This window comes from Lemur catta, chromosome 2 (assembly GCF_020740605.2).
Source record: "Lemur catta isolate mLemCat1 chromosome 2, mLemCat1.pri, whole genome shotgun sequence".
NCBI classification, from domain to species: Eukaryota; Metazoa; Chordata; class Mammalia; order Primates; family Lemuridae; genus Lemur; species Lemur catta.
The window spans coordinates 1,229,336-1,247,468 of NC_059129.1; the positions used below are offsets into that span (position 1 = coordinate 1,229,336).

At 52.3% G+C, this 18,133-nt stretch overlaps 1 protein-coding gene across 6 annotated transcripts in view; it reads right to left on the reverse strand.

Annotated features, from left to right (window-relative positions):
* The window catches only part of IFT140 (intraflagellar transport 140), an 83,223-nt gene that overhangs the window by 39,469 nt on the left and 25,621 nt on the right, over positions 1-18,133 (reverse strand). For 3 of the 6 annotated variants that reach the window (XM_045541088.1, XM_045541089.1, XM_045541093.1), the window contains 7 exons: positions 16,414-16,541; positions 13,819-13,936; positions 9,166-9,293; positions 6,914-7,073; positions 5,034-5,165; positions 3,516-3,551; positions 1,204-1,403 (listed from right to left, as the gene is read on the reverse strand). In XM_045541088.1, coding sequence (XP_045397044.1) covers positions 1,204-1,403; positions 3,516-3,551; positions 5,034-5,165; positions 6,914-7,073; positions 9,166-9,293; positions 13,819-13,936; positions 16,414-16,541 — 902 coding nt within the window. The remainder of the gene's footprint in view (positions 1-1,203; positions 1,404-3,515; positions 3,552-5,033; positions 5,166-6,913; positions 7,074-9,165; positions 9,294-13,818; positions 13,937-16,413; positions 16,542-18,133) is intronic. The other 3 variants (XM_045541090.1, XM_045541091.1, XM_045541092.1) reach the window with 2 other exon arrangements.

Genomic DNA, 18,133 nt, shown 5'->3' on the forward strand with positions numbered 1-18,133 from the left:
GCCTAGCTTTGTTGCTTTTGACCTTCCAGCAAACGTAAGGTGATCAGTTTAGATTTTGAAGCTCATACGGCCCCAGCAATTTGTCCTCAACTGACAGTAACTGAAACTCGTTTATGGACCAACCACCTATGACACACCCGGCACACCGTGTGGACAGAACAGGATTCGCCCCTCAGGTCAGCACAGGAACGCAGACAGCTGGCGCTTAGCTTCCCCCACTTGACTTCTTTCCTACGAGGGATTTTTATGTCTAATCATATGCTAAAACTAATTTGTTTTTTTTTTAAAGAATAATGGGATATTTAAAACACTGCACAATTCTGCTCATATTTTGTACACGACTGTTAACTGTACATTAAAATTTTAACACCAGCCATGTGGTCAGTCATGGTCTGTAATCTATCTACATCAAGTGGAAAGCTCTCAAAGAGAGGCTGGGCCATGCCACTCAGTCTCCCCGGCACGTTCAAACCCGAGGGGATGGAGAGGTGTGGCCGCTGTCTCAGCAGGACAGGGGGCTGGGGGACAGGAGTCACCACTGCAAGATGAGGGAGGGTTCGCTGCAGGTGACTTCACTACACACCCTTCTTTTCCCACTTTTGTTTTATTCTTCAATAATTTTGTTGCCCTTTGGAAATTAAAATCTGTCAAATGTACTTGTGAGGAATTTCTGAATTCTCTCAAGAACAGAGAGGAAGGCTGTGTTTGCCGACAGCCCTTGACTGATAACTTCTTTCAGAGCACTTTTAACTGTTTCACCTTACTGTTTTTATCATTTGGTTATCAAAACGTTTTTTGTTTAGGAGCAATTATTCCCAGAGAGATGGGTATTACAAATATTTAGCAATTGAAGAAATTTTGACCAGAAAGCATCTAGAACATTTTAAAATAAACCAAAAGAAATGAATAACAGCCCAAGAGGATCCTAGCACCACAGAGGCCGAAAGCAGGCTCACCTGGCCCCACATCCAGCTGTGCGTCACCAGGTGCCCCTGCTGGGTGGCACAGTGCGCCAAGCATGCCCTGGCTTCTGCAAGCTTGGTGGCACTTCACTGAGTGGAAACACATGAAATACACCATGACACCGTCACAAAAGAGTTAATGGTTTTAAAAAGTCTTACTTAGAAGGAAGGCACAAAGAAAGGAATGCCTCTAAGAGGTGTGCTCACCACCTGTTGACAGCTCAACAAACGAAGCCCTCACCTTTTGATGAGTTTGATAGATTTGAAAGCTTCGTCCATGTCGCCGATGGTGACGAAGAAGCTGAAGTTGAGCATGGCGTCCCGAGTGGGCTTGTCGCAGTCCTCCAGCCCGACAAAGTCCCGCAGGGGTCTCCTGGCCACCATCTGGGGGACGCGCTGGCACCCAGAATCCGACCTGTCTTCCCCGTCTCCTTCTCCGGGCTGAAGAACAAAGGGCCCCATTTGTGTCGATGCACAGGCAAAGCCAGCGCCTACGCCCAGTCTCCTCCTCCAGACTCCTGAGTTATGGGGAACCCACCTGCAGACAGACAGAGACTCAGCAACAGGCCAAGGGGTCTCTGCTAGAGCCACTGAAACCCTTAGGGTCACTGGAAGCTACCATCGCTTGGGGTCTGGTTTCAGATAATGAATAGCATAAACTTAATTTTTAGCCTTTAACCCACTAACATCAAATTTTCAACAGTTAAAAATGGCTATAACAGTTCCCATCTCCCAGGTTTGTTTTTGTCAACCATAAAGACTTTTCTACTGGCTATAGGTCGAGTCAGACACAAGTACTTATCTGGAAGGTCTCTTAAAATTAAGTACTAGGTGCGTGATTTCAGGTAAAATTTTCTGAAACAGTAACCCAGATTGGTTGTGTATCCTCCACTGGTGTTTGTCAGAACAGTTGTCAGCCGGGTCTGGCGTCCCCCAAATAGGCACAAAGAGGCAGACACATTCCTGCGGGCCCTGACTGAGAACACAGACTCACAGAGTACGCGGGGCCAGCCTCCTGGCCTGGGTGTCTTTTTATACTCAGCACCTGCAAACAGGAGCTACTGAGGGGAGGCTGCCCCTCGCAGGCTCCCTCCGCGGTCCCCATCCTCTTTAGTCAGAGCTCCTTCCTCCCTGCGGTCAGGGCGAGAGCCCCACCTCATGCCTGCTGCTTTCTCTCGCAGGTCCCATTGCTCTGACATCCACGTGCCTTCCCATGTAAAGGGGACCATGACACCCTCCTTGGACCAGGCTTCCCTATATGTTACTGGTCTTGTATCTGCTTCTACTCAGTGCCTTTTTTTTTTTTTTTTAAAAAGACATGGAGTCTTGTTCTGTCGCCCAGGCTGGAGTGCAGTGGCAGGATCAAAGCTCACTGCAGCCTCAAACTCCTGGGCTCAAGCAATTCTCCTGTCTCAGCCTCCTGAGTAGCTAGGACTGCAGGTGCGTGTAACTGTGTCTGGTTTCCGTGTGACTTCTTGAAGGGTCACTTTGGCACCTGCCTCCCCAGCTCAGTTCCATCAGCTCCTCGTCTCTCTGCTCCTTTGCAAGAGGACCTGCAACCCCAGTGAGCAGGCCTCAGGGAGGAGACAGCACTTGACTGGGACCCTACAAAAACTGGTGGGATCTGTCAGACTCAGCTGCAGATGGGGAGGCCCCCCAGGCACAGCACAGAGCATAAACAAAGGCCCTAAGGCAGACTTTGGACCAGGGTGGCTTGAGTTTAGGGTCCATGGGTCACACCAGGCAGGATGCTGAGTGCTGAAGAGTTTGGGCTAATTCTGCATTAAGTGCATTAATTCTGCATTAACTGTCAGAAAATGTCCATGCACAAAACCAACAGAGAATTCCTGCCTGCTCCGGCCTTCCTGCAGCGGCGTTAGCCTTGGTGCGGATCTAACGAGAGGCCAGCTGGCCGTGTGAGCACTCGTGGTTCTCGTAACCCACCACACCCTGTTCCCCTGCCCGGGCTTTCGTGCTGGTCCTCACCAGAGCCCTGTGAGGGAGGGACAGATTACACCGTGTCACACAGACCGGAGCAATCTGCCACCATCACAGGGTGCAGAGGCTGGGCACCCTCTCACCTACCGCCCTCAAACATGAAGGCACAGGAAGCCCTGGAGACCAGGCTGCAGAGTCTGAACGTGGTAGGTCATCTGGGTGAGGCAGCCATACGGAGCGGAAGTGCTCCATGGCTGTTCTTCACCAGCACTTTACAGGCTGCGTTCATCAAACTCCCTACACTGCAAACATCGGGAACCCAAGCATTTTCTATACCACAAACACCCGCGGAAACAGCTGCCATGTCATGTGCCAAGCCAGGACCAGAAGTGACCGGCTCCTCTGCAGCTATGCTAAGTGCCAGGCACCCTGCTCAAATAAAGAGATGGCACCAAGCGTCTCAGGCTTCCCAACGAACCTCGTGAAAATGCATACGCTTGCTGAGCAGAGAGCAGCAGTGCACTGACAGTCGCAGCTTAAAATAAAGAAGGAAAAGGATCTTGGGAAACTACAAAGTTAAGGTAAAAAACAATCAAGCGGGGAGTCTGTACTTACAACTGCATCATACATGCTTCCTCTCTGGAACAACAACTAGAGTGGTGGGAACACAAAGGAAGATGAGAAATGAGAGAAAATAAAAGACTCATAAACGTGTGAAGAAACAGAAATCCACCGTGTGAAATTAATGGGGAAAAATTAAACAGAAAGAATTTAAAATATTTTTCACAACTCTTTGAGTTCTCAGTGAGAAATTAAAGCACATAAGGGATACAAAAGAAGAATGAAATTCATTAAAATGCCAGTGTGGTGACACTAACCTACTAAAAATAAGAGCATGAGGAGCCACGCGGTGACACGGAGCAGGCCCTCCACTTGGTACCTAGCTCCGGTACCTTCCAGTCTGCACAAAGACAAGCCTGTTTCGAGAAGGCAGAAGTCCACACACATTGGTCACCACGCCACCTCCAGTGGCTGTGCAGCTTGCTTTACCTGCGACACGGGGACACTGGAACCAGCCGTGCCCAAATTCATCCTGGTTCTAAACGCTGAAATCACCGCGCACGAAGTTCCGGCAGAGCCCCAGACCCAGAGACCTGCACACACCCGGCCACGAAACTGACACACACCAAGGGGCAGCACCTTCCACCCCATGTCCTTTATATCAAATCCTTTAAAACTAGCTAGTAGCCCTGGGAGAAGCGTGGGTGGAGCCAACAGAATTGCTTTTGACTGCTGGCAGTTTATGCGGTAAAGCTGGTGTTAGCTTCTGTGGCCACGTAGAAATGACTACACACAGACAGACCTACGTGTCTCTCCTCTTCTCTAAATGTCCCTCTGGAACATTCTCCCCTGTCCCAGTTTAAGTGCCCCACCTTTGGTTACAAAAGTAACACATGCTACTTGTAGGAAGAGTCTCACTCTGTCACCCAGGCTGGAGGGCAGTGGCATGATCACAGCTCACTGCAGCCTTGAACTCCTGGGGTCAAGTGATCCTCCAGTCTCAGCCTCCCAAGTAGCTGGGACTACAGGGGTACCACCACACCCAGCTAACTTTTCAATTTTTTTGTAGAGATGGGGTCTTGCTATGTTGCCAAAGCTGGTCTCAAACTCCTGGCCTAAAGCAATCCTCCTGCCTCAGCCTCTCGAAGTGCTGGGATTACAGGCATGAGCCACCTTGTCCAGCAGGAATATGTAAGTCTAAAATAGCAGACAGAAAACAGAAAAGCTAAAAGGTGTCAAGGCTTTAGTGGGAAAAGCCAAGGGGGAGGACACGAGTCCTGGCCCTGGGTCATGACAAGAGCTCCTTAACCAGATGACACTGCTCATTGTGTGACTTCTGTCTATCCCGAGAGCAAAACCACTACTCCTAACTTTTCCCAGCACAAGAGGCCCCAGTGTTTGGGATTTTGGGTGACACATTATAGCAGATGGCTGAGCTTCTTTACTGAGTGGAGAGCCCCGTCAGTCCTCGAGGGCTAACTCGAACTTCAGGGCCCTGGGGCGCTTACAAGAATACAGCCAGGCACGGGGGCAGAACAGAAAACACCTGTGCATGTTTCATGGGGTTCGTACCTTTTTTGTGAAGTAATAATGGGGCACTTGCATCCCCAGAAGAGTCTGGTAGGCAGGAGGCCGTGGGAAGCTGTCATGAAGCAAGAGGCCACGCTCTTCGGAAACGAAGAACGACAGAACCAAAACCTCTGCCTGGGAGAGAAAGAAAACATGCTCTGTTTTTAGTTTGGCGATATGATTTTCTACCTGGCTCCTACTTTCCATTCTCACTGCCAAAATATTTACACATCCACAGAAAGCAGGGAGCGGAGCAGGTGTGTACAGGAGAACACGCTCTTCTCCTCACGGCATGTGGCCGCCACGTGTGTCTCTACTAAGTGTTCTCAACCTTTCTTTGGCTCCACTTTGGAAACACCAGCTCAGCTTCTGGAACAACACACCTTGTCTAGGTTGCAACCCCTGGGCCCTTCGAGTGACTGCTTTTCTTACAGCAAAAACTAATCAGTCCACCCTGAGTCGGTGACTAAAACCCACAAGAGCTCTTTTGTTTTGAAAGTTCTCCCCTTCGGTTTGCTTACTCTGATTTAAAAATCAATAGTATCAACAACAAAAAGTGTCTCTACTCTGCTTCCAAGGAATAGGGAGCACACAACAGAGAAACTAAGTGCTCCGGTGGACCTGTCACACATGATTTGGAACCAGAGAGACAGGACTGCACTCTCGCCTGCGGCTGCTCTGACCAGGAACTGGTGAGAGCACGCTCCACAGCCGCGCCATCGGCGGGCACAGGGCAGGGACCAGTGAGAGGTGAAGGGAGGGTGCAGCCTGTCCCTCTGCCACGGTGCGAATCCCTGTGATTGTGAATTATCGTCACAAAAGGTAAGAGAGGTACTTGGTGCAACTTCCCTGACGGGGCCCACCCCTCACTGGCTACTCGTGTGCTCTCCATCGTCCACCCGGAATCACCACCACAGCTTCTACCGTACAGACACTGCCAGCTGCCTCTGGTATTTTGTTTCTCCCATTCCAATGACAGAGATGCCACCTCAATATATTCTACCGTTTGGCGTTTCAGAATCAAGGACTGGATTTGCTTCTGAAAATCTCAGTGTTGACACAGACTGCAGATAATCTGAGCAGGGCCAAGCTCTTCCATCCTGGTAAGGGAAATCCTTTGGCACAGAGTCAAGTTGTAGGCCAGCTGCCCTTTGCTAACTTACCTGAGGACCCTACATATAAACTCCTCTTGGAACGAGTGGCTCATAGAGAGAGACACTCCAGGGAACATCAGATGTCCCGTAAGACAGAGACTTGGAAAGCATCGGGCTCCCAGCCCCTGGTGGTGGGGAGACGGGGCTCAGGGTTAAGTTCTGAGAGCATCAGAGTGGAGGTGGGAGGCCCCACCGAGGCCCAGAGCTGGTGGGGACAGAGGGCAGGGACTGAGGCTCAGGTGAGTCAGACTGAGTGGGAATCGGCCTTGTTCGAGGGTTGGGGAACGTTGTGGAGTGAGGAGTGCACACGCTGCCTCAAATTCAATCACAGGATGCGCCACCACCAGCTGGGTAGCTCATGTTAACTGAGTGAAGAGATCTGCCCTAGAGAGAGTAACATTAACAGCTGAAATAACAGGGGAACCACACACAACACTGGGTCAGACCAGACAGACAGGGTAGAGCAGCCCATGGGCGTAAACTCTGGAGAGGACACATACACGCCCTAACTTCACTACAGAGTTCAAGATGGATTTAGCAATTACAAATTCACAGAAATTATTCTGAATTTACACTGACACTCCCCCTGGTGGGAATCGTGAGGCAGATGGTCTACTCCGCATCAGAGAACTGTCATGACCACTGTCTCATAAACCCCGTTAGGAAGCTCGTAAGCCTGGCAAACAGTCACCACGTGTGTCTCAACAAACATGACGTGGCAGGTGGTACCGTGGGGCTGGCGTGGGGCTGCCTGTCTGCCGACTGCGGCTGGGTGCCCTGCGCTTCCTGCACCGCAGCCTCACACACGAAAAGCCGGGGCTCACTCTGATCCCAGAAATGGCTCACGGGAATGCGATTCGCCAGTCTCTCATCGGCAGACAGGTGGCTCCTAGAAGAAAAGGGAAGATCCGTCCTCAGCACTGAGGAGAGCACCCCTGGTACCTGTCACCAACTTGCCCGCACTCATCCCGGGGGTCGGATGGCCTCCACTCCACCGTGCTCCACCAGGGCCAGCCTTTGCGCCCGGCACTGCGCACCCTGTGGGAATGTGCACTCACATTTTAACAAATTGGTTAAGAGTCTGAGTAAAGTCCAGTTTGAGGGGACAGAGAATCATGATGCTTTGATGCCGCAGGTCTGTGGAGGGTCCCAGACTCTTCCTATCCTTTTCTAGGACGAGTGGGCAGACCCTGCAGCAGAACAGCGCCCCCTGCCAGGCAGCACTGAGCTCTGGCTTGTGGGTGGGGGACCAGAGCCCAGGGCTTAGCAGTGACCGAGTGAGGCTAACCCTGAGCCCTCCCATCTCGTTTCATGGGCCCAGAACTCGAGGAAGTACTGTTGGGAGACAAAATGTAGGGTGGCAAGAAATGGAACAGACCTCAACAGAGGGCAGGTACCTGAAGTGAGAAGCCCGAAGGCTGTAATGAACCCAGGGCGGAGGGCAGATGCTGCTGGGCAGCAGGCCGTGGTGGCTGTGCAGGGGTACAGAGGCCTGTCTTACGAACACGAACATCCCTCACGGGTGCCGACTGCACCCCACGCTGGAGGGTCCCACCGCCACGTCCTGCCCCAGCACTGTGCGGAAAGCGGGGCGGGTGTGGCCGGCTCGGTGCTCTGGACAGGCGTTCACTGAGTCCCCACAAAGTGCCAGGAACACAGGCTGGCTCCTTTGCAGCAAGACTGGCCTGGCAAGGGACGCAGCGTGGACGGGAGGGAGGTGGGTAAGACTCAAATTGGGAAGTCGCTCCGGAGGCTCCTGCGACTCACTGAAAGGGAAGCTGTGAACAGCAGGTGGAGATGAGAGAAGAGCGTGAACTAAGAGACATTCCAAAGCCAGGAGAACCGGAACTGGGGCACAGGCAGCAGGGATTCAAGGAGAGGGCAGTGCCACGGTGTGGCACCTGGGTGGCCAACAACAGTGGCACCAGGGCGAGCCTGGAACTTAGAAGTGAGGCTGAGGCAGGCGGCGATGTCTAAGGAGGGGGTGGGGGGTGGTGGTGTGAGGGGGTGGTGGTTCAAAGTCCAAGGCGACGTTTTCTGAAGTGGGAGACGGGGCTGCGCTAGGTGAGGGGTGAAGACGTAAGTGTTCAGTGGGAAGTCAGCAGTGAGGGGGTGAGGTGGAGCCCACCAAGTGAAAGAAGCTTCCAGAAAAGGATCTACAGATCTACAGGAAGGTGTGTGGTAGAGAGGCAGAGAGAATTCGGGAAGGCGGGACAGAGGATGTGTGTTCAGAAGGAGGGGCCTTTAGTACCAGCAAAAGTAATCAAGCATTAAAAAAAAAAGACTGAAAAAAATTAAGTCACCAAATCTAACATTTTTAATTCCTCTGCCCTTCTGTGAGCCACTGATTCAAGCCTGGAGGTTTCTGCCTTATGCTCCTCTGTTCTGCCACACTTTGCCGTGCACATACCGCCGAGTGGCAGCCTCTCCGTGACCGGGAGCAGCTCACCTGGCGTCCTCCCGTGCAGGGTTCGCCCTGCTTTGCAGTCAGTTACGGAGCATGAGCCAAACACCGTGAGCACTTAGTGCTCCATGAATGGTTTTTAGTAGCACAGGGAACTACAAATACACATTACATTAACTCCCTGAAGAAATACGATTAATTCTTCTAGAACTACATTCTCTACAAAGACAAATGCCCTCCCTACCAACAGAGACGCTGATGGGTCTGGGGTCCATGCGTTACTCTCTATCCTGTGACTCACTGGCCATTCCCGTGGCACCTTGGCCACAGCCTTCCAGAAATTTCCACTCAACCAATCCCAGAAGTTTACACCTGGAGACGAGAGACTAGAGACTTGAACCCATCCCACCTGCCCACGTGTGTTTCTGTTTCACTTTGTATTTTTATGGCTAGTAATTGCTAAGGTCTTTTGAAGTTTGATGTATAAAACAGCAACAAACTGCCTAACAGTTGAGAAGTAACCAAATATTGTTCTCAACACTTTTTCCAACAAAATCCTCCCAAACCACAATCTTACTTAGTCTCTTGCCCGTTAAAGGACAGCGTCTCTCTCTGATCAATCTGTCCAGTGTTGAAGTCGAAGACAGTCACCGTGTCCATTTCAACGTCGTAGAAGCAGATTCTGGAATCGGGGCTGTTGTCAGCCTGGGGACGAGAAAGTCAGAAAGCTTGTGGTGCCGCGTGGACCAGGGGTCACACATCTGAGAAACACACCTGGGGTCAACCAAGTGCACAGGCCACTCAGCTTCCGAGGAGAAGCTTGCTTTCAGCATTCGTAATTTGAATGTCAATGACCATTTATCTCACTGAAACCATTTTTTTTTTTTTTTTTGAGAGAGTCTTGCTCTGTCACAAAGGCTAGAGCGCAGTGGCATCATCATAGCTCACTGCAACCTCCAACTCCTGGGCTCAAGCGATCCTCCAGCCTCAGGCTTCTGAGTAGCTGGGACTATGGGTGTGCGCTACTATACCCAGTTAATTTTTTCTATTACTGGTAGAGACGGGGTCTTGCTCTTGAACAGGCTGGTCTGGAACTCCTGAGCTCAAGTGATCCTCCCACCTCAGCCTCCCAGAGTGCTGGGATTACAGGCAGGAGACACCGCGCCCGGCCCTGAAACCGTTTTTTGAATTACTACTTTATAATTTCAGAGAATTGAAAACAAATTCTAAAAAACTGTGTCTAGCTGCTCTTAATAATGACTTGAAATGTTATTTTAGTTGAAGTAGATTAAACAAATGCAACTAGAAACGAAGAATCTAGATTCTGATAAACCAATTCTCACACAGTTGTGTGAAAATGAAATACCTTTCATGAAGACAGGACAGCCGGGCATTTCGGAGCTAGCCCATGAGGTGGTGAGTGTTGTCCACAGTAAAGAGGGCTGGGAATGGGGAGCCTCTCGGGCTGCGGCAGCACCCGCCCTGCTGGGGGAGGCCAGATTCTGCACCTGCTCCTCAGCCAGCTGAGGTTCCCGGCGTTGCTCCTGGGAGGCTTGAAAGGTTCTACTTGCATGTTCACAGCTGCACCATTCACAAGAGCCCAAAAGTGGAAACAATTCTAGTGTCCACGGGGGAAAAATGGATAAACAACATGTGGTCTATCTGCAGAAGGGACTATTACTCAGGCCAGGTAAGGTGGCTCATGCCTATAATCCCAGCACTCTCAGACGCTGAGGCAGGAGGATTGCTTGAGGTCACGAGGTTGAGACCAGCCTGGGCAACGTAGGAAGACCTCATCTCCACAAAAAATTTAAAAATTAGCTGGGCGTGGTGGTACGCACCTGTAGTCCCAGCTACTCAGAAGGCCAAGGGAGGAGGATTGCTTGAGCCCAAAAGTTGGAGGTTGCAGTGAGCTATGATGACACCACTGCGCACTAGCTCAGGCGACACAGCAAGACCTCATCTCAAAAAAGGACAAAAACAAAAAAGGAATATTACTCAGCCATGAAAAGGAATGAAGCACTGACGCATGCTACAACACAGGCGAACCTCGAAAACAGCATGCTCAGTGAAAGAAGCCAGTCACAAAGGATCACATATGAAATGACCAGAATCGGCAAATCCATAGAGGCAGAAAGCAGAATGGTGGCTGCCAGGGGCTGCGGGGAGGGGGAATGGGGAGGAATGTTTAATGCATATGGGGTTTTCTTCTGGGATGGTGAAAATGTTAGGAATTAGAGGTGGTGGTTGCAAAACACTATGAATGTACTAAATGCCACTGAACTGTTCATTCTGCAATGGTTAATTTTATCTTAGTTCAATTCCACCTCAATTTTTTTGAGATCCTATTTTAAGAAAAAGCTATGTTAGTACCCCCAAAGTGCACCTAGGGTCTTTACTAACTAAAGCAAAGTTTCAGACAGTGGGAGGAAGGATGTGACCCCATCAGCAACAATAGCCCAACAGAGGAACCTCCCCGAGGGCAAGTGTTCGGGTCTTTTGTGTGTCACTGGTCTACAACTGCACCCAAACACTGCCTTTCATACTGAAATCGCAAAATAAATGCCTGTTGAATTGGAAGAAATAAAAGTAGAGCCTGGTTTCCACCGCCCCTGCCCCAGTCTGATTAAGCCACCCTGGGGGTAGCTTAGGCTTAGGCCGTCTAAGAGCTGCCTAGGAGATTCTAACGCACAACCGAGGCTGAGAAACTGTTCTGCGCTCGTTTGAGCAATTCTAAGTTCTCCCCTGACCTCACACACAGCGGGTTGTCAACCTGCCTTGTTCTCGGCTCCCTTTCTTCTCCATTCAGCACCACTGTGGGTCTCCCTGTTCTTTCTCCCCTTGTCCTGGCTAACCTGCCACTAAGGTCAGGACCCCAGGAAAGAATCTCAGCTACAACATTTACTGGGGTGTCCTCGATAGTAAAGCCGGGGCAGTGCAGGTGCAAAGGCGACAGCGACACTTGCGGCGACTGTCCCATGGCTCCTGGTCCCTCACCTCCCTCTTCTCAGCCCGTGCACAGGGAAGGCACGTGTGGGCGGGCACACAAAGAACCTGAGGAAAGGGAGCCTCTACACTGACACCTGTTTCCTCGTGACTATCGGCAGGGAGGCCCCGAAATTCAGCCTTGTTCGGACAGAGCTCACCAAGCACCTGACACAATGCAGATGCCGGGTTTGGGTCCAGCACACCCGAAAAGCAGTGCTGGGGACCACATGCTAGGTAGACGGTGGAAAACTTTATTCTAGCAGATACTGGAATGGTAAATGGACTATAAGTATTTTTAAAAAGAAGGTAAGAAAATGAAAATTTGCCAAAATTGTAGATAAAAGGAGACGTTACAAGCTTAACCACAATAGAAGAAATCACAAATTAAAATCAAGAGGTCTGATTACACAAAAACACAACCTTTTCAACATCTTTACAAATGCTATAAACAAAATGAAAACCAAACGAGGACCTGGCAGAAACATCTGCGACACACAGGACGAGCAAAGAGCCTCTTCACCCCCCACCCCCCACCCCCTCAGGCTCAAGGCCACAGCCCGGCCCCCGCCCGTGCTGCCACAGGAGAGCTACAGCAGGGCTGGGGCCACTTGGCACCATGAACTCCTTTGTCATAGTCAAGCTTTTTCTTCTGCATTTTTTTCATTTCTCGATGCCACACAAAGGCGCAGGGGACAACCCTTGCTCAGGTCTCACCTGCCTGCCCCGTGCTGTTCCCGGAGTCCTCACCCCAGGGTGGCAAGGACCGCCAGCACCACCAGACTGGTGCACATGGTCCCTGGCCCCCGTGAGCTGCGTTTCTGTTTCTGTGAACCTGCAGCCTGGAGCTGCCAGCTGCTGAAGAAATGAAGGGAACCATCCTGCCCCTGCTGGGGGCTTCTCCTCAGAGGCCCCCACCTCCCTGACCGCACCTGCTCACTCGGCTTCCCAGGGCCCAGCCGGGTTTTCAGGGGAGCATCTGCCTTGGGGATACCCCCAGTCCCTTCAGCCCCCGCAGCCAGCCCTCCCCTCTGAGAGCCAGGCCACGAGTCCCTCCTAGCACCTCCAGCTGACATACCCACCTTCCCCTCAAAAGGCTCCTCACCTGGTTTTCTTTTCCACCCCCAACCCAACTGCTGGGGGGGCCTTCTGACACCCCCACAGCCAAGGCCAATGGATCACCAAGCCCCACTATGGCTGCTCCTACCGCATGGCCAGCAGGGTCTAGCTGGCCAACCCTCCAGAACAGCCATAATGGGTGCCAAGTGGGCTTTGGCACCCACTGCCCTCCTTAGCCCACATTCTAGAAACAATCCTCTAGAAGCATGGTACCGACATTACCCTCCTTCCCTCCACCCGAGTCAAAGTCAGCCCACGGACCACGCCAGCCTCAGACTTGTCCTTCGTCCCCGGAGGCAGAGCCGTGGTGAGGCCGTGCTCTGCCAACACAGGCCTCTGCCCTCGCTGCTCCTCTGCCCTGACACTCTCCCAGTCTCACTCTTGCCTCACATCTTGGCTAGACCGTCACCTGCTCGGGAAGCCACCCTCGACCTCCTCTGTGCTGTTCTACGCTCTCCTAGCTCAGCTCTCGCCACAGGGGCGGCATTCGCTCGGCGGCTGCCAGTGTGGCTGCCGTCTGCTCATCCACGGCAGGGGCCGAGTCCTTCTGCCGGCCCGAGCACCTCTGTACCTGCAGTGCCTACCACAGGGCCTAGGCTGCTGCAGGCAACCAGTAACTGTCCCTCGAATGAGTGAAAGAACAAAGGAGGGTGGTAAACAGACAGCAAGGCCACCACAGGGTCCCTATGCCCAGCTGCCACCTCCCTTCCAGACCTTTTGCAGGTGGCTGTCATCGATCGCCTGCACATCAACGTCTTCCAAGCAAGATGCTGGAAGGTGCAACTTCAGCAGTCCCTGTCACTCTTCTTGTGCCAGAGAGGACTGAGTTGGGTGATGAAGAACACAGAAAAGAGGTGAGCGAGCTGTTTCTCTGAAGAAGAAACAATTGCTTCTGATGGAATAAGAAATGAGGAAAGCTTGGAAAAGGTGGAAGGTGTACAGTGGGGGTGAGAGGACGGAACCACGCAGGAGAGACTCGCAGAGAGGAGAGGAAGGAAGTGGGGGGACCAGGGCGGCTGGACATGGAGACCCGCAAGGGAGGAGCGGGCCCAAGGCGAGGCAGAGGAGGCCCAGCAGGAAAGGCGGAGTGCGCAGCGGCGTGAAGGGCGGGAGGACGGAGCCCCACCTTACTGAGGAGGATGCTGATCTTGTTCCCAGTGGCGTTGCACCTGAGGGAAGCAATGGTCCCCACCCCGGGGAGCAGCTCGGCCAGGTTCTTGCAGTGGCAGTGCACTTTCGCCTCCCTGTAGGGAAAGAAGGGGGCCTCAGCGCCAGCGCTCCATCGCCCTCGGCCACCTCCCACGTGCGGTCCACATGCAGGTCTGGCTGCTACGTGTGCACCGTGGCACAGGCCAAACTGGGAGTTTTTAAACCTCACAAATGAGCAGATACGAATGTGTGTTTTTAGTGCCCTTCCTCTTCTTACTCAAAAAGTAGCTTATTAAAAACGCTATTCTGGGCTGGGTGCGGTGGCTCACGCCTGTAATCCTAGCACTCTGGGAGGCCGAGGTGGGTGGATCGCTTGAGGTCAGGAGTGCGAGACCAGCCTGAGCAAGAGTGAGACCCCGTCTCTCCTAAAAATAGAAAGAAATTATCTGGCCAACTAAAAAATATATATATATAGAAAAAGTTAGCCGGGCATGGTGGTGCATGCCTGTAGTCCCAGCTACTGGGGAGGCTGAGGCAGGAGGATCGCTTAAGCCCAGGAGTTTGAGGTTGCTGTGAGCTAGGCTGACGCCACAGCACTCACTCTAGCCCGGGCAACAGAGCGAGACTCTGTCTCAAAAAAAAAACAAAAAAACCAAAAAAATGCTGTTCTGCACTTTGCATTCTTCCCTTTACACTAAGTTTTGGCGATTTTTCATAGAAAAATGGGGATTGCTTTGTTATACTTTGTTGCAGTTGCATAGTTTTTCATCATACGGATAAACTAAACGTTACTTAACCAGTCCCCTGCCAGTGACGGTGCCTCTAGTTTGCTGCCACATAATCGATACCAGGTATGCAGCGGTAGCTCATTATGTTTTTCCTTCATTCACGTCTCCTCAGGTCTTCCCTGGAGTCTTTTCTCTGTCCCAGGGTCCCACATGACATTTGGCTGTCATGTCACCATAGGCTCCCCTTGGCTGTGGCAGTTTCTCTGACGTCCTTGCTGTTTGGTGACCTTGACAGTTGTGAGGAGTGCTGGCCAGGTGTCCTGCAGGTGCCCCTCCACGAGATTCGTCCGGTGTCTTTCTCACGATTAGACTGGGGTTACGGGTTTGGGGAGGGAGGGCACCGAGATGAAGTGTCATTTTCATCACGTTGTATCACGGGCACACGCCATCTACCTGAATCATCACTGCTGATGCCAACACGCCCTGGGGAGGTGGGGTCTGCCAGCCACCACTGTGCCGTTAACCCCCTTTGCAGCCTGCGCTCTCCGGAAAGAACCAAGTGCAGCCCACACCTGCGGCACGGAGTTAGGTCACGCTCCCGCCATGAGGTGGGTGTCCACGCGAACTACTGCGACTCTTCCGTGTGGACGTTTGTCTTTTCTCCCCCGCCTATGGCCGCGACCATCTGTGTCAGTGTGGACTCCCACATGTTCATGTTTTACTTTGGGTTATGATCCAATGCTGCTTTACTTCTTACGTTGCTCAAATTGTTCCCACCTTGGCTACTGGGAGCTTTGTCAGGTGGGTCTGTGTCTCTTTGACCCATTCCCATCACGGTGAGGGTTCTGTGGTTGGGTTTGATTTTAGCACCTCCTTACTTTCTGGCACCGCAGGACGCTGCAGACTCATTTGTGTGTTTCCTGCCCCAGCCCTGGAATCAGCCATTCTCCAAGGAGCCCCGGCTCCTCTCACTGGAGGACGGTGCTGGAGAGCAGGGTCTGGGCGCGGGGTGGCACTGCGCTAGGCCCTCTGAGCTGGCAGTGCCAGGGGATGTGTGCCCCAACTGGAGCACAGACACACACCGCAATTTTCTGTGTGTGGTCACCTACACCTATATTAAGCAAAACGTGAGTTTGTGCTGATTCTCCAATGCTAGTCCATCACCCCAGCGGTCATCTCTGCCTCTTCCCCTCCAACTGGGAGACACGGCTCCTACGCTCCGCCATCCGTGTACTTAGTTGTGCAATTCCAGCACATATGAATAACAGCATTACCAGTACTAATCCATACTCCTGCGGGAACAGCTCTATCAGCCAGAGAACAGTGCTCACTCGCAGCTCCCTCCGCCCTCAGTGCTAGAGTCCCCACTCGTTCCCGCAGGCGCCAAGGGCAGCACTTTCTCCCACACCCCTCAGTGAAGTTGTTTCACACATGTGTAACACAGACTGCTTTGCTGCCATCTGCATTCCACCCTGGGATCCCCTAATGTTCTCAATGATTTCTTAAAAATTTTCATACATTAAGGTTCACACTTCTTTGCGCTGTAAAGTTCTGTGGGTTTTGACCAATGCACAATATCCTGTATCCACCATGCAGCAGTTATGCCACAGCCCAAATCTCCTGTGCTTTAGCCATTCAACCCTCCTCCTCCCCTATGTTGCTCCACCACCATGCAAAGACTGAGAATTTAGGGAAACACATAAGGCATTTCAAAAAAAATGAAGGGACCAGTTAACATTAAAATGAGAACCTAATGAATTTTCTGGCTTTTATATCACTTTCTACCCAACACACTGTTTCCTAATTTTAAAAATGTAGTACTTTTATTTGGACAAAAACTGTACCTTCGGGAGAGATCAAAGCTTTTAAAGTGAGCTAAGTCTGTCCCTACAACCAGGAAATTTCCACAGATGTCCAAGAAGCAAGGGCTGCCCTCGGTCTCAGAAAACAGGAGGAGTTGTTTGACAGTCCCCTGAGGAAAACGAAAGAATGAGGCATTTAGGAAGGCAGCATTCACAGCATCTCACATTTGTTACTGAACATTATTCACACACAGCCTCGCACGCTCCATCGTTCATTCAGTGAACATTTACTGGTGGCTCAGCGTGTGCCCAGCACACTGCGAGACTCTAGCGCTACACAGGAAAGATGGGGCCCTGCCCCCAGGAGAGCCCCGGAGCTTCCAGTCTAGAGGGGAACTGACAGTAACTGGGCCAGCCAGCAAGCACACACATGACCCCGGCTGAGCAAGCTCATCAGTGATGAGCAGCGTGTTAAGAAAGCAGCACCTGTGGCGACAGGTGTGTTCCACCCACTCAGGTTGGTCTGGGAGGCCTTGTTTGTGGAGGTGGTTTGTTGAAGCCCCTATAATACTTTTAAGTTGTTATTGTCATGTGAGAGGCTACCCCTGGGTGGCAGGCTGGTGAGAGGAAGGGAACCTTACCAGGATGCCAGTTACATCCTGGGACCGTCCTCTGTGTGAAAGTCACTGTGCTGTACTCTCAGGCACAAGGTGCCCGTGCTTTCTGCGTGTTATGCTTCAATGAAAAGCTTAAGAAGAGAAAGTCTCGTCTGGGCGCAGTGGTTAAAATGAGACTGAGGCCAGCATTCCCGGGCCAGCACTCCAGGGAAAGGAGGTGGCACCTACTGAAGCAGGAAAAGGTCTCCGTGGTCCAGGATCCTGGAGGCTGAGGCGGCGGGAATGAGGGGCAGTGGCAGGAGTGGCTGGCACCGAGGGTGGCCAGTGGGCAGAGGCCACAGGGCACCACTGCTGCAGGCCACAGGGAAGAGTGCGATTCTAAGTGAAGCCGGAAGATCCTGCAGGGTTTTGAGCTGGGAAGTGATTTCATATCACTTATATTCTCAAAGTGCCCCTTTTGCCTTCACACGCTGTGGAAAGCGTGGCCAACAGTCCCACCTGAGCAGCCCTCATGCTTTGCAGTATGTCTTTCACACGGGGAGCTACAGTCCTCTGAGAGAAAGAAGCGGCTGGCTCCCGGCTCAGTGACAGCCCAGAGCCTGGTCCAGGCCCTCGGAGCCTCTCACCTGTGGCGTCTTCTTCAATGTCACCAACTACCCTAGCCAGTCCCAGTGCATGGGCACAGAAGGTATCTTCCAGGGAGAGAGCGACGCAAAGCCGGGAAAACACAAGTCAACATGTGGTCTGCACGCCTGGCTTCAACCCGCTGGCAACCTGCACCCCGCCCTGCTCCTTCCCGCCTCACCACTGCTCCCACCCGGCAGCTCCTCCCCAGCGCGTGGCCCCCACGGGAGGCAGTGGCAATGCCAGGAAACACACTCAGGGCTGGGCGCCGATGTTCTGGCCTTGCAGGACACAGGTCAGGGGCCAGAAGGCCCTACGTGTCTGGAGTCACTGTGTCGCCCACACGACTGGCAGCAGCTGCGCATGCACACAGGCCGGGCGTGCGAAGAGCTCCTGAGAGCCCTAACCTGCCCGTGCGCAGTGGGCGCCGCCCCACCTGCCACCAGCGACACATATTCCTTACGCAATTTCACAGAGCAACAAACAAAAAACGGACACAACTCACGGGGCTGTTGTCAGAC